Genomic DNA, 16,577 nt, shown 5'->3' with positions numbered 1-16,577 from the left:
GAGCTGGATTCTTTTGAGCTATGGCAACAAAGCAAGAGAAATAGAAAGAAGCTAGATGTGGATGGACTTTAAACTCCCCGATGGAAAATCACACAAAAGAGATAGAGATAGGAAATATTAAAATCCCACCAAGTCCAGTTTATGGTACAATCTAGAGTGACATATGCGGAATTTGCTAAACCTCCTTCATGTTAAGTGGACCCAGCTCCTCACTGAGTATATATGTACTACTATAACTGAGGACCGACAGACTGGAGCAACATTTTAATATATATACGAAAGTAATTGTTTTGCCCCATTTCTGAAAACTACCTTTGTGAATTTCGAAAATATCAAAGAAATTGTATGCTTATATAGAAACTCAATCTGCACTTGTCATAGTAAAAGCAAAAGAAGAAACACATAAAACTAACGACAAACAACTACTCCCTCCGTCCGAAAATACCCGTCATAAAAATGGATCTATCTAGATGTATATTAGTTTTAGATACATTCTTTTTTATTTATTTGTGCGACAAGTAATTCCGTACGGAGGGAGTATAAAATAAGTATTGATCAACACAATACATGACTCTGTAGTGCTTGCGATTTCCAAAGTATTATCATGTGAGAACCGACAAACATCGGATCTTAATTAAAGCACTCCATCACCTCTTATAATTGGCAACCTGAAAAAAAATTATCCTTGGAAGCTCCCAAAGAATTTACATGTGGTGAAGAACTTCTTAAGTGATGGCTGAAGTACAAACCGAACTCCAGTTTTACTTTCTAAAAAAACTGCTTTACATGTTCATTATCTCCCTGCTCACTTCCTATTAACTGTTGCCGAAACTCTTTTTTTCTGGAATTGTATGGCCAGAAGATGAGCAATGATGCATAGAACACTGAATATGCTAATTGAACTGTGAGTAGATGTAGGTTCGCACATGCATCCATGCATACCCCAAATTAAAACGTAAGTCATTAGTCTTTTTTACACATCAATCTATGAATTTGAGAACTGAAGATTCAATTGGAAGTACAGGAACATACATAGAACTGAGAGGGAAATAAGAATCTGAAGAGCAATCAGAAGTAGCACCAATTTTTCAACAAAAAAACTGAAACAGGGGCTTATATCGCTGATTAACCTTCAAGAGGCGACATACCTTTGGTGTAGCCGCCTCAGGGATGGACGGCTCGACGGATGATTTTCCTTCGCCGGCAACATTGGGCGTTACTCTGGAAGTTGCAATGCCGCGGGATTTTATGGAGATTCTGGTCGAGGGATGCAGCCTGAGGGACTTTCTGGTTGAGCATCCTTCCCCTCCATATTTCCACATCTGGGAAACATTTTGATAATAGTTGTGGCCACGGTGATCTTTTTATTCCACATTTGGGCCTCTTTGATTCAAAATCTTTTCATGGAAAATTCTGAGGGATGAGTTCATATGATTGTTTTTTCTATGGGCCGCTCTTATTTGTATGAGTGAATTAATCTTATAGAGAAGTTGTACAATTTCTTTTGCACTACATTTCTTTGGAAAAAAATATTTGACACTAACCTCTTGGAACGACCCTTCATTTTCTGTTAGAGCATCTAACTAAGATAGCTCGCTTGCAAATTTAATCAAGAATCATATAAGAAAATGCCACATCTGGACAAACAATTCAATGGAATTACACAAACTGATCGACAAATTGGCAGTCTATTCTGTTGAAATTAGCATGTTATACACAGTAAAGGAAGGTCAAAAATAAGAGTCAGAATTATCAGCCTTATAGAAAACTGAGATTATCGACTCATTTGTTCTGCACCAATAGCCAAGGCAACAAAAATAATGCTAGTACATTTAGGAATTTTATCAAACACATACATGTGCTTGATTGTAGAAGTGTACGCGTTCAAACTTATCTGAATTCAGTTAAGCCACCACCCAGTGTAATTTATGAAGCCAGCCGTGACAACTGACAAGATGGCCAAGAGGAGGACAACGACCGCGCGGGCTGCTGCTCCACCATCGTGCACGACAAGCTTGCATCCTCTTGGGCTTAGAGGAGCTCACCTTCGATGCACGGTATTAGACTTAGGTTTTGGGGAACTAGCTCAACCCTCTATGGGGTGGCCTGTCATAATTTATATGCAAAGATGTACAAAGAGTCCTATACCAATACGGTATGAAATACATAGATAAGTTACCTATACAAAGTCTAACACCCTCCCTCAATCTCAACTCACTCCTGAAGCATCGAGGAGGTTGAGATTGCGCCTGCACACCTCAAACATGGGAGAAGGTAGAGGCTTGGTGAAGATGTCTGCAAGTTGATCTTTGGAAGAGATAAACCTGATTTGTAGTAGCTTCTGTGCAACACGTTCCCCCACAAAATGATAGTCAATCTCAATGTGTTTGGTTCGTGCATGGAACACCGGGTTTGTTGATAGGAACATAGCACCAATGTTATCGCACCATAAGACCGGAGGATGTGGTTGAGAGACCCCCAGCTCTCTGAGTAGTGACTCAATCCATATAAGCTCAGCAGTTGCATTAGCAACTGTTTTATACTCTGCTTCTGTGCTGCTACGGGAAACAGTGGCTTGCTTGCGTGCACTCCAGACGATCAAATTAGGACCCAAGAACACAGCATACCCCTCCCCCCCCTGCGCGCATAGATCGTCGATCATCAGGACAACTAGCCCAATCAGCATATGAAAATGCAGAAGGCACTCCACAGGGACTGGGACGGAGATGAAGTCCATAGGAGATGGTGAGACGCACATACCACAGGATGCGCTTCACAGCAGACCAGTGCACATCAGTTGGAGCATGAAGATACTGACACACTCTGTTCACCGCATATGAGAGATCAGCACGTGTGCGTTAGGTACTGCAAACCACCAACAATACTTCGATACTCAGTCGCATCCTTAGGAGAGAGAAGAGTACCATCAAGAGCCGAGAGCTTGTTACTGGAGGACATCGGTGTAGGAGAGACCTTGCACTTAAGCATACCAACACGTCGTAAAAGATCAAGAGAGTACTTCTTCTGAGTGAGAGCAAGGCTGCCATTAGACCGATGAGCAACCTCAATACCGAGGAAGAAATGAAGTTGTCCCAAATCCTTGACTGCGAAGTCTCTTCCCAGGGCAGCCACAAGCGCATCAGCCGCCACTATAGACGAGCTGACCAGGATGATATCATCCACGTACACAAGCAGATACACAGTCACATCCGGGCGCTGAAACAAGAACAGAGAAGTGCCAGCCGTCAAAGGAACAAAGCCATGAGTGTGGAGAGCCGAAGCCAGGCGAGCATGCCAAGCACGAGGCGCCTGTTTCAGCCCGTAGAGTGCCTTCGTCAGACGACAGAGATAATGCGTCTGAGTGTGATCGACAAATCCTGGTGGTTGTCGCATGTAGACCTCTTCGTCAAGCAGCCCATGAAGAAAAGCATTCTGCACATCAAGCTGACGAAGTGACCATCCACGAGAGACTGCTAGAGACAGGAGAAGCCGAATGGTAGTGGGCTTAACAACGGGGCTGAAAGTGTCCTTATAATCCAGACCATGACGTTGTTTGAAGCCCTTTGCCACAAGACGTGCTTTGTAGCGCTCAATAGAACCATCGGCATGTTTCTTCACCTTGAATACCCATTTCGAATCAATGATGTTGACACGAGGTGGAGGAGGAACAAGTGTCCAGGTCTCATTCTGGAGAAGAGCACGATATTCTTGTTCCATAGCAGCCCTCCAGTGTGGGATACTCATAGCAGCCTGATAACTCCGTGGTTCGGTAGTAGGATCAGCGACAACATGAGCCATGCAAGCAGCAAGATATGCAACAGTGCCGTCAGTGCGCGTCTTGGGACGGACGATACCACTGCGGATGCGTGTATGCGGACGCTGCGGAGCAACGAGCACAGGAGCAGGCGAAGCAGGCGGCGCAGGTGCAGGTGAAGAAGGATTCGGCGGTGGTGGAGGGCCAGGCGACGGTGGCTCAGGCAACATGTGTGTCGCTGGACTGAGCACAGCCAACCCAGGCATGGGAAGCAGCGGCGTAGCCTGCACAGGAGACGGTGGTGACGATGGAGGCGAGTCCGGGCAAGAAGGCGGTGTCACATGCCTCTCAGGAGCGGTCGTCGTCATGTCCCGCCTTGACATGTCGCCATGGGCGAAGTCAATAGCAGGAGCCGGTGCATGCACCGGGGACAACACAGGAGTATCATCCGGGAGAAGCTCCAAACGAGCACCACGTCCAGTACATGCACCATGGTTAGGCAATAACATAGGCGAATATGCAACATCTTCAAATTGGCCAGGCATAATAGGAGATGAATGCATGGAGGGAGGTGGGTCGGATGATTGTGGCATGGCTGAAAAGGGGAAGACATTCTCATCAAAGACAACATCGCGAGAGATGTACACACGATTTGTGGGCACATGGAGACACTTGTAGCCTTTATGGAGAGAACTATACCCAAGAAACACACATTTTTTAGACCAGAACTCAAGTTTTCGAGTATTATAGGGACGAAGATGAGGCCAACATGCACATCCGAACACCTTAAGAAAAGTATAGTCAGGAGTTTCGTTTAGGAGAAGCTCAATAGGAGTTTTCATATTAAGAAGACGCGTAGGTAATCTATTAATAAGAAAACATGCAGTAGCAAATGCATCACTCCAAAAGCGAAAAGGTACCGAAGCATGAGCAAGGAGGGTGAGGCCAGTCTCAACGACGTGGCGATGTTTTCGCTCAACAGAACCATTTTGTTGATGTGTATGTGGACATGATAAACGATGAGAGATCCCAAGCTTATTAAAGAAGGTGTTGAGGTTGCGATATTCACCCCCCCCCCCCCAATCTGACTGAATATGAATAATTTGATGCTTGAGAAGACGTTCAACATGCATCTGAAACTGAAGGAATATATCAAACACATCAGACTTGCGCTTAAGAAGATAAAGCCATGTAAAGCGACTGTAAGCATCAACAAAACTAACATAGAAGTTGTGACCACTAACAGAAGTTTGTGCTAGACCCCATACATCAGAAAACACAAGTTCAAGAGGACTCGTTACTTCTCTAGTGGAAGAAACAAACGGAAGTTGATGACTCTTGCCTTGTTGACAGGCATCACACACGGACATCTCTTTATTGCTAGACTCTGACGGCGGCTCGTGACGACGAAGGATATGACGAACAATGGGGGTGGCAGGGTGACCAAGGCGAGAGTGCCACTGTGAAGGTGACACACGTACACCGCTGAAGACGCATGGGGCGTATGGATCCTCCAAACGATACAAGCCTTGGCTCAAGCGGCCACTAAGCAGGACGTCCCGAGTTGCTCGATCCTTGACAAAAAGGTCAAAAGAGTGAAACTCGCATAAGACATTATTATCAAGATTGAGCTTAGGAACAGATAAAAGGTTATGAGTTGTTGAGGGTACCCGTAAAACATTACGAAGGTGGAGCTGCCTAGAGGGATGACTAGTTAAAAGAGATGCTTGGCCAATATGAGATATGGGCATACCTGCACCATTGGCGGTGTGAACCTTGTCGGACCCGTAGTAGGGCTGGTAGGTGGTGAGCTTGTTGAGCTCAGTCGTCATGTGATCCGTGGCGCCGGTGTCCATGTACCACGCAGGATCAACAGGGTAGGACGGCGTGTGCCCTTGCTCGACACGCTGATCCTTGCCCTTGGTGGCGACATGGGTGGCTGGGGCAGCAGACGGACCGAAGTCAGCCATGGCAAACTAACGCTCATTGCCCTTGCCGTCATTGCCGATGCGAAGGAAGCTCCGCTGAAACTGGCGGTGGCACTTAGAGGCGACATGTCTCTCACGACCACATAGCTGACACACACAACTGTTGGGAGCCCCCCCCCCCGAGGTGGGAACAGGGGGTGGAGCGGCCCTGGTAGCAGGCGGAGGCGCGGAGTGGCGTTGGCCACGGGAGGCCCAGTAGGCCGCCGGCTGCTCAGCTATGGTGGCACAGGAGCGTCGAGCCTCAGCACGCTGCTCAGTGAAGAGGAGGCGCAAGTAGAGCTAGTGAGGAGGCAGCGGTGGCTTGGCATTGTGAACAACCTCGACGAGATTGTCATACTCAGCGTCGAGACCCTTGATGACATAGCCGGCGAACTCCTCGTCACTCAGCGGCTTACCAATAGAAGTCAACGTATCCTCCAGGACTTTGATTTTGTTGAAGTAGGTCGTGGCGGAAGAGTCAAGCTTTTTGAGATCACCAAGCTGACTACAGAGAGCCATCGAGCGGGATGTCGAGACCTGAGCAAATGCGTGCTCCAGTGTCGTCCATGCATCCATAGACGTGGTCATGAAGAGACACAGGCCGGCGACCCCGTCGCCCAGGGAACCTTGGATGGCGGAGAGGATCGCCTGGTCCCGTTGTACCCACACACGGTGTTCCGGGTTGAGAGCCGGACCGTGGATGGTAGCGATGATCTATGGAGGACACGGCAGAGAACCATCAACATATCCAAGGAGAGAGCGGCTGCGGAGCAGCGGTAGGACCTTGGCGCACCAGAACAGGTAGTTGTCCGACGTGAGGCGGATGGTGATGAGGTTGTCGAAGTGGAACGGCCTGGCATGTGCGACCTCGGTGACTGGCACAGCAGGCGACAGAATGGCGACAGGAGCGACAGCCGAGGGCTGAACATCAGCCACACCCGAGACCGCCGAGTCGAGGGCGAGTGTTAGGAAGGAGCCGATGGAGGCTGCGGGCGTCACCGCGAGCGTGGTGGCGAGCAACGTCGCTGGCGTAGCAGCCGTAGAGGACGACGGGAGCGGGGCCGAGTACATCGAGTCGACGGCGGTGGTGCCGAAGAACGAGATCGGCGGTGCAAGGGAGCGAGGCGGGAGGTTGAGGAGGGTGGCAAGCGACGCGGGGATGGACCCGGAGCTGGCGGCACCTGAGGCGGAAGCAGACATGGTGGCAGCGGCGATCGTGACAGCGGCCCTAGGGTTGGGCGTGACGGCAGTAGCGGCTGCGGAGGACCTAGGTTAGGCTGATACCATATTAGACTTAGGTTTTGAGGGAACTAGCTCAACCCTCTATGGGGTGGCCTGTCATATATTTATATGCAAAGATGTACAAAGAGTCCTATACCAATACGGTATGGAATACATAGATAAGTTACCTATACAAAGTCTAACACACGGGAAGGAAGGAGACGACAGATCCTCTTCCTCAGGTTGTCCGTTGGGTAGGGAAGGGGATGGGGATGGGGTGAGGAGGGGATCCCCTTCATTCTTGGAGCTAGGCTTCTGCGTTGACCACCCCTCCTCTATGCATTAGCATCTACGGCGAGCACAACGGTCGCCTTCTCGTCCTCCGTCGCCGGCAAGGGCGTCGCCCCTCACCTGAGCACGCGCTCCGGCGAGGCGTCCTCCCGTGCGAGACGGCGGCCGCCTTCTCATCCTCCAGCACGGCCGTAGTTGTCTCCGCCGCCGACAAGGCCCCTCATCCGAGCACGCGCCCCACCAAGGTGTCCTCCATCCTCCCGTGCGAGCACAACGACCATCTTCTCATCCTCCGCCGTCGCCATCGGATCCATGCGGGGGCTTTGCCCGGAGGGGAGGAGAAGGGGGGAGCGGACGCGAACTGCCAAGGAGCTTTTTTACAATAAAAAACTTTTTTTTGCAAAAACACCATGACGACCAGAAGCAGTATTTGCTTTATCTTATTTTGTTAGTCTAACATAAGTCAAACTTTGAAAAAATAAATCCAAATCAAACTTCAACCACCTAGTAGTAACCATACAAGTCGAAGCAGCAAAATCAACGATGAAATTGCAATAATTTCTGATGACGCACTTGCACTCAAAGATCGACGATGAAATATTGACTACATGCACTCCTTTCGACGATGAAATATTGATAGCATGCACCGAAGCTTGCTATTGCTTGAATCACCAATGAATGTGTAATCAGCGTAATAAAAAATCATAAGTTCTAGCTAAAACCTTACCTTGCTATAGGGTACCTACCTACCTATCTATCTGTAAGGCTGTAACTTCAAAAGACCAACACTAGTCCTGGCCCTACAAAACATCGTATCTTCAATATCTGGCTACCAACATCAACGACTCTTGGTCCTCTTATTCAGGCTCAAAATTCTGGTTCTTCCCTGCCCTCTGATTCTTGGTCCTCAGGGTTTATGTATTGCTTCATGTATTCTTCCTCGACCGTCTCTTTGAGGAGAATTAATCGCTGGATGATAACCGGGTCACTCATCCTTCTGGCATCCATGAAATCCGTCTCCTCCTTGTTGAGATGGTACGAATCGAGCACCATTTTGATCCACTTGTGTAGTTCATTGGGAGTTCTGCATAAACGATGATGTCTAATTAGCAGGTCTGGGTAAAATGCAGGGATATTACGATAAGCACCTTAAGTTACATGAACTAACATTTATTGTAACAAAACATTGGCACCCTCTTAGCGAGCAGTTTGTGGTGCCTAGCACAAAGCGTAACAACATAAAATAGTTCCGCCCTGGACCTTTGCATGATCTCAGCTTGTACTTTGTAAGTGTGAATACATGCTCCAGTACTTCTCATGTAATGCATTCCTTGCATCATTTCCGTCTGTTGCATATTGAATGCATCAACATGAGGTCAACATAATATTATCCTGGTTCATTTAGCATTCATTGTGTCGAATCCTTGTCATTTTGTGGATAAGCAGGAACCCAAAGGTACAATGTAGCTCTCATTCAATCCTGAACAATGACTAATTAGGCATGAATTATGAACTATGATTTGTTTAAATATAACTCACATTAAAATTCAATAGAAAATAGTTCAGTCTGAAGATATTAAAAAGTTTCTATCAACTTCATACATCCCCATGGCAACATTTTTTACGGGGTGGAAATTAGACGAGTAAGCTCAATGCTTACATGTCATTATATAGTACGTAGTTCAGTGGAGCATGCTAAGGCCAGTGAATCCTTATTTTAAAGTCACAGAATCAACATTCCCAATTGACTACTCCAATCAACTCAAATACTTGTGACATAATGAATGGACAAGAAAAACTAGATGCATACGAGGCAATAAATATGCCAACATATTATACTGCATGGACAAAATGATGTTGCGGCGAATGAATCGATGAACTTTTACATAAATATCTTACTTACGTGTACAGAGCATCTTCATCCTTGACTTCATGCTCATCTCCTGGAGAGAAAGCAATCGCGAGAGCAGCAAATCTATCTTCGGGATCTTCAATATTCAGTAGGTATTTCAGAAGCTTCATCTCTGGAGGTGAGATGATTTTGAGGCTTTCTTTCGCAGTTGTATAGATATGATGCATTATATCCTTGACCTATGCCACACAATGAGTGTAAACAAACATTATCTAGAAGTTTTGGCTAATAATATTTTGTAAATGTTGCTTAGTCAAAAACATAACAATAATAACTACAGCAGATAAATACTAAGCACATAAAGTTGTTATGTAACAGAACCAGTTCTTGAATTTATACAAACATCCTAGTGATCCGGCAAATTTAATATGTGAACGGAAGTAGAATGCGACTAATACAAGTTTGGAAATCTTATGACGTTATTGTGTATGAGAACCAAATTATGTAGACTGTGAGCCATGACAATGCAATTATAGAAGTATTGAATGGTGTGTCCTCTGTTCCCAAATACTGCAAGATATTTTGGAGATGGGTCTAAGAAAATGAAAGAGGAACACCATATATTAATCTGACATGTATTTTTTCATTAAAGAATTAAATTAAATTTATTGTCAAAATTCCTTGAACCATTAAGTTGTGGGAACCCAGTTCAGGTTGGCAAGCATATATATGTAGCACTTTAATCCAGTATGGTTCCCACAGCTCAGGTTGGCAAGCTCAGGTTCCCATATGGTGTTCCATCTTTTCAATGAAACGAAACGCAAAGAGCCTTCTGCGTTTTCTCAAAAAACAAATATTAAACATAGATAACTTATACAAAAATGTTAATTTTTCACTTTGACCAACCTTGTTCTTCATAGTTTTAGAGTCTTTTGCAGCAGCCCAGGCTCTATTAATCAGAAGAACTAAAGATGAGTCGAGTTCTTTAGCCTTAGCTAATCCTTTTATCTTGTCACACGCATCATCTAGTGAAGAAGAATTCAATATATCATCAAACTTTGATTGAGCAGAATCGATGTCCAACTGCTGCAGCGTGCAATCATATGCATGAATTGCAGATAGACACTTGGCCCCAAGCCTGGCAATTGCTGCATAATTTAGGCAACAATTTAGTTTAGCACAGATAAGAAAAACAAGGCCATGACGTATTATAATATTTGTGACTAGAACTGAAGTGAAGTAGACACATTTCATCATCTGTTCACAGAACAACAAAATGATAATACATTAGACACATTCTCGATAGAATTGATTGACTGAATGAATTAAATGACCAGCCAAAGCATTACAAATAGACTTAATGTAGCCGTAGCTTCTAATAAATAAATGCATCATCAGGTCCTTTTTCATTTACTTTTCTGACTGTTTAAAACAGAGACCTTGCTGCAAGTTCTCAAGAACGACATAAACCCCATTGGTGGCTCTGTTTCGATAACCTTTTATCATATTGTATATCCATATTTGTGTTAGTGGCTGGTTGGCTCGATATTCAAATTATAAGAATACAATAAAATAAATGCAGTTTGTGAGCCAAGAATTGTTCAGGTAGAAAGTTACCATCTCGCTCATCAAGGCCATTATAAGCATTTACAAGAAAATTAAGATTGCGGAAGAAGTCCCCAGTGAAATCCTTTCGTCGTCTCGCAACAATAGCATTGATATCAGTGGGATTCTCTCGAAGCTCTGTGAAGAGTTCCATGTGCATCTCTATTTCAGCATCGATCTAACAAATTAATTGTGAACAAGAGGGTTCAGAAAATTATTATATGATGCACATGAACACTTCTCTTGATTGACTATGGTGCACCTACCTAACAATATCATTATGTAATCCAAATATATGATGTTTCCGAAATTGATGGCTACACAATCATCTCAAGGAATATAATGTTTGCATGAATAAATAAATCAAATAAGAACATAGTTGGCTCATAGTTTAGGCCGGCCACAAAGACTAATTTTGCTCTGTTAAAAAAAAGGAGCGTACCTTCTTTACTTTTCTAGCGAGTACAATCAACTTTTGCTTCACGGAAGTATCAGTTTCCACATCTATACGCACTTGGCAACGCTTGTAGAAGTGTGGTCTGTATCTTCGCCACTCCTCTCTGAAAACCAATATTTTTCTCCAGTCCTTTGTTTCTGGTTTCTCATCCATGAAGAACGCAATAAACCTATCACAGATTTGGGCCATCGTGTAGCCCATTGCGACTTCACTCTCATCTTGGTTATCAATCACCTTAGTAACAGTTGGGCTAGCCACAGACCCTGCACCTGTGCAGTAGTAATTCACAATATAAGAAACATTTTTGCAAGGTACACAAAATTGCTGCACGTGCAGGCAGGCAGTTACATAATCGTAGGATAACAAAATTAATACTGCAGAATTGAATTGAAACTTCCTGGGAAATAGCATTCCCTGTTAAAACCATTAACTGTTGCAATTGTAAAACTAAATTTCACACATGTCCCCTACTGAAACTAACATCAATTTGTGGAAGAAAATCGCATTATCACGGCATTTCAAAAGATTTTAAACATGTGGCTCACCAGTTTGAGAAAGTTTAGTCAAAACACAGTTATTCGTCCCCAATAGGGACTTGTGTAATTGCAGAGCTATCAAATACATCCATCCTGGACAAGAAGAAAGCGTCCTAGTCCTTGAAACAGGGTTTTGCTCGCTTTATATATAAAGCAATCACAGAACAAAGTACATGGCCGAATGATACAAGGTGATAGGACAACCCTCAAATAACACCGATCCCAAGATATTCGGATCACACAAGACGCAAGCGACTATGCTACCGACATAGAGCACGGGAAGAACCGAGTACAACGCCACGCTATGCCCTAAAACACCCACGCTGCACGGCAATGCCCCCAAGTAGGAAAACGACGCTAAGCGTCACCGTTGTCGAGTCCATGGCGGACAAAAGTTTTTACCCGGAACGCAGACACGGAGAGGAGCTCCATGACGACGTCTTCAAGAAGAAAGCGGTGTCATCGTCGACGACAAAGCGCAAAGCTTTCGCTCGCAACTCCCACATGCCACCGAGGTCTTTAGGATAAGCGTAACGAGTTCAGCTCCCCAGATCTGGATCGGAGTGACACCACTGCCAAAGACAGAGAGCACGCCCGAGCCGCCCACCGTTGTACATGTCGTCGCCCACACGACCAATAGACATAGCCACCGCCGCCGCCGCCATGGTGTTCACTGGAGAGCTAACCATGCAGACCACCTTCCAGGGTCGCCGCCCCGACATCCATGCCACGAGATATCGTGAACCGCCCGCTTCACATAGCACAAACCATGGCAGGAAAAGCCCAGCATCAGCCACCGAGGCAGGGTCAACGCCACCACCGTAGGGGCGCCAACGCCTGCAATCCCCTCCAATGGACTGGTGGGGGGGCATTACCCAGCGACTGCCGACGGCTATCGTCGAGTAATCAGCTCCGACGATGGTAAGTCTGCGGCCTGAAGCACCGATCCTATTGCCGGGTCAACATTGTCCCAACCACCACCTCCATGGACCTTCACCGACGCCACAACATGAGGACGCCTGCACATCAGAACCACAAGGTCCCACCTTGGCTTGGCCGGAGACGACCCAGAGCCGAGCAATCTGACCCCAAGGTGACACCGCGCCAGAACTCGCACAAGGAGCAACCAAGCCCGAGCAGAAGAACCACGTAAAACTCCTGCCCTGAAGGCAAGTCTGCCTCGCCGGTACACTGCCGGCAACCGCACCCGCAACAGGAGGCTTCCGCCCCAACAAATGGGACCGCTGATGACAGCCGGCAACCCCGGTCGCCGAGCAGTCGCTCCGGTGCCCCCGCTCCCCATCGGCTCCCCAAAGAAGACCCTTCACTGCCGTCCACAGCCAAGGTCACCACCAACCGAACCCTGGCCCGCCTTCACGCCCGCTTGAAGAGCTGCAGCACCACCGCAGGCCGCCAGCGAGACTACCGTAGGTGGCTCACCACGGCCAGCAGGCCCTCGACAAGCCAGCCCAGCACGGACGAGGCGAAGCGCCTCCACCCCCCGCGTCATCCAGATCGGGTCGACCGGGAGCCGGAGCTGCCGCCGCCAACCCTAAAACGCACCACCACCACCGTTCAGCCATCGACGCCACATAGCCGCGACCCCCAGCACCGCCGCCGGTCGCCACCGCCGCGCCGCCGCGTCCTGCACCAGGCCGCGCTCCGGCTTGGCTAGAGCGGCCTGCGCCGAAACCCCCCCCCCCCCACACCACCACCACCACGACGCGAGAGGAAGAGGGTGCCCCGCGCACACCGGCGACGGCGAGGAGAGAAGAGGGAGAGGACAAGGGCCGCGGGCTGGCGGCGGGTAGGGCCCCTCCCCTGCCGCCCGCGGGAGGGGAGGGGAGGAGAAAGCGCCCTGGTGGCCTCGTCGTTAGAAAAGTAGAGGGCGGGAAGAGGGCCTCGTCGTCCCTAACCATGGCCAACGCGAGTGAGGCCGGCTGCTTCCTCTCGTTGCTGCTCCAAGAAGGTGGCCCTCTTCGCCGCCGTCAGCGCTCGAGGAAGGCTTAGTCGTTGCCGCTCAGACCGCAAGACCCCTGCTGCCGCCACTCTGCAGGCTGGCCCCAACCAGCAGGCCATCTCCTCTTCCGAAGCTCTCTACTCCTTTGTCTCCGGTGAGATTTTCTTCCAAAGTTTGTGAGAAGAAAGGTCATCAGGCGGTGAAGGGTGAAGATAAGGTTGAGCGGGAACATACGGGAAACCGGGCCCAGCCAGGATGGGCGACGGTGGGCTTCGTGCTAGGCACCCTTCCGTTTCCATACTTTGAGTTCGTTGTATTACTTCCTCGGTCTTAAAAATAAGACACTTATTTCAAAACGGAGGAAGTATTATTTATGGCTTGACATATATATAGACGAGAAGTAATCACTGTAACGCAGATCAATCTTCCTTAATAATAAAACACGCATCGTTTCTAACGTCCGTCGTGGCATTTTTGCAAAAAACATCCCTGTAGTTTCATCTAATTAACCCGCGGTACGTTTTTAAGTGAGGCTAAACCATTTTTTTCACATTTTACACAAAACCCCCTTACTTTCGTGCTAAATAACCCGCAGTCCAAATTATATTCAGAACGAATCGTTTTTTAAATTTTTTACATACACCCCTCACATATGCGTTAATAACCTCGAAGTCCATTCAGAATAAATATGTATTTTCAAATAACAATATCTTTTAAACCGTAAATCCAATTTAAACATGTTATATATGAAACTTGATTAGAAAAATGTGTAGAGTTTGAATATGTTGTTATTTTACATATTAAATATTTAAAAAAATACTATTTAGGATACAATGCTAATCAATATTTGTCTTTATTTCGTACCGACTATTTGTATTGTAACATGTTAACTTAAGCATCAATATTTGGGAAATGTTATAATCTTTGGACATGATATACTTGCATTAGGTTCTTTCTTTGTACATATTTTATAATCTAAGACCTTACGTACGTGCCTTTTTTTGACAGTATCCACACGCGTTTTTACCAATGGGCTACATTTTTTTATTTTTCTCCCGTTGCAACGCACGGGCATTTGTGCTAGTCAGTAATAAAGATAGTCTTATCCCTACTTCCTCTCTTTTATCTACCTTTTTATGTGATCAACTACAACGCTCGCTACGCTCTGTAACCTTGGGTCAAAATCGTCGGCAGAAATTGCGTAACACATTTTCATCGAGCCTGCGTCAAGCCTACCTCAAGCAGGCTCTCATCAATCCCACGGAGGTATAGGATCAGATCACTTCTTCTTGCAAAAATGAATTCCTTATGTTATCACAATTTCATTTTTGCGATTAGTTTATTCTTCGGATCAAGTTTATCTATGTTGTGGATTTTTCTTGCGAGATCGCGGCCGACTAGATGCCGCTGGCACAATGTTGATCGGTCTTGCACAACGAGAAACTTGTTGATTACACTATAAGGAGACGGTGGTTAGACGTACTCCAGATAAGCACGACACCGCCGCGATGTACTGAATGTACATGCGTCGTGATGTCCCAATGACGCACGATCTGTCTTGTCCTCAATAGCTACACTAACTGTCGGTGTTTACTCACGACATCAGCCATGGCTAGGCTAAACATGAGTGGTGGAAACCGTAAGGACACCGGCGGGCTCCAGGAACGGGACTGGTACAAGCGAGGGATGCATGATGTACCCAGGTTCAGGGCTCTCCGTAGAGATAACACCCCTAGTCCTGCCGGAATGGTTGATGCACCAAAGGGATTATAGTGTGCTCCTTGAGTTGTTCGACGGAGGAGGAAGAAGGAGTTGCCGGCTCGCGTCTACCTCTCCTGTATGGGTGTGTGTGTGAGCAGTTGACCGACCCTCTGCATGGAGGGGGGTCGGGGAGTTTTATAGACAAACCCACCGACCTACAATATGGATAAAAGTACGAAAGAGGGGCCCGCCTAGAAGCCTCGCTGGCTGAGCAAGGGACCCACAGTAGTCTGGTCTTGTCGTTGGAGGGGCCCGCCGGCTGCGAGGTCCCATCTGGCCATGGGATTCGCCGGCGAGCCAATGGAGTTCTCGCGTAAGGCCGACGCAGGACATGTGTAGTACGTCCGGCGTCGTATTGTGAGATTCGTCATGGGTCGTGAGTATGGCCGTCTCCACTATTACCACACCAAGCTTGGTAATGGAGTGGGTGCTGATGGGCCTATACTGTGCTGGTTTGATGGATCGGAGTCGGCCTAGGTCAGCGGCATGGCCGCTGACATTGTATCTGTCGTGCGCCCCAATCTTGTACATGTGCTGACGCGTATCCACCTTTATTCGTAGAGTCTAGTCCCAGCCTAGGTTTGGATGTGACTAGGGCTTCCTAGCCGGCTAGCGGCCTCGCTAGCCGGCCTTGAAGTTGTTGTCCCGCTCCTAGCCGGCAAGCGCTTCCCAGTCGGCCAGGAGGGAGTGTCGTCTCGTCCCTAGCCGGCGAGAGCTCTCTAGCCGGCCAGGAAGGATTGTCGTCTCGCTCCTAGCCATCCGGAGCTTTCCAGACGGCCAAGAAGAGTTGACCGTCTAGAAGAAGCTGATGCTTCCCTTTACTCTTGGATGCAAAAGAGTAGGTTTGATGAGCCTACCTCGAGGTTATCCCCCCGTCAATAGTCCCCGAAGCAGGGGAGGTCCGCCGCCTCAAAGCGGGAGGCCTCGCCGGCTTGAGTTCCTTGCTGATGCTCTTCATAGGTCGCATGTTGCAGGAGGTGCCGGGTCGGAAGCCGGCTGGCTTTCAACAAACGCCTCGGCTTCGCCGCAAGCAGCGTTGTTGCGCCACGTGTCGGGCCCCGGGCCCGACGCTATGATTAACTGTATAGGTGACGGGGCGGAGCCTGCGCCGTGGGTCCCGCCACGACGCCTCCTCGGCCCTCGCGCGCGCGGATCCTCTACGGATTGCTTCTG

General features: G+C 47.6%; 1 protein-coding gene across 2 annotated transcripts; it reads right to left on the bottom strand.

Annotated features, from left to right (window-relative positions):
* Nucleotides 1–7,850: 7,850 nt before the first annotated feature.
* On the bottom strand, nt 7,851–13,914 carry LOC123452430 (uncharacterized protein At4g37920). Of its 2 annotated transcripts, none has more exons than XM_045129076.1 (6): nt 13,600–13,914; nt 11,133–11,416; nt 10,703–10,868; nt 9,992–10,233; nt 9,137–9,324; nt 7,851–8,317 (listed from the first exon to the last, which is right to left on the bottom strand). In XM_045129076.1, exons 1-6 carry the CDS (start codon nt 13,760–13,762, stop codon nt 8,101–8,103), a joined length of 1,260 nt encoding a protein of 419 aa, XP_044985011.1. In that variant the 5' UTR covers nt 13,763–13,914; the 3' UTR covers nt 7,851–8,100. The 2 variants fall into 2 exon arrangements, with proteins under 2 accessions (XP_044985011.1, XP_044985012.1); XM_045129077.1 differs by lacking the exon at nt 7,851–8,317 and adding an exon at nt 8,403–8,713.
* Nucleotides 13,915–16,577: the final 2,663 nt, after the last annotated feature.

This window comes from Hordeum vulgare, chromosome 5H (assembly GCF_904849725.1).
Source record: "Hordeum vulgare subsp. vulgare chromosome 5H, MorexV3_pseudomolecules_assembly, whole genome shotgun sequence".
Lineage (NCBI taxonomy): Eukaryota > Viridiplantae > Streptophyta > Magnoliopsida > Poales > Poaceae > Hordeum > Hordeum vulgare.
This window is presented reverse-complemented; position numbering and strand designations above follow the sequence as displayed.

Excerpts from the sequence above, each read along its gene's own strand:
- LOC123452430 (XM_045129076.1), bottom strand. The coding sequence starts at position 13,762 with ATGGCCTGCTGGTTGGGGCCAGCCTGCAGAGTGGCGGCAGCAGGGGTC. Across the intron at positions 9,325-9,991 it reads CTAAAACTATGAAGAACAAG|GTCAAGGATATAATGCATCA; the intron begins GTTGGTCAAAGT and ends TGTGTGGCATAG. Across the intron at positions 8,318-9,136 it reads GATGAAGATGCTCTGTACAC|AACTCCCAATGAACTACACA; the intron begins GTAAGTAAGATA and ends TCGTTTATGCAG.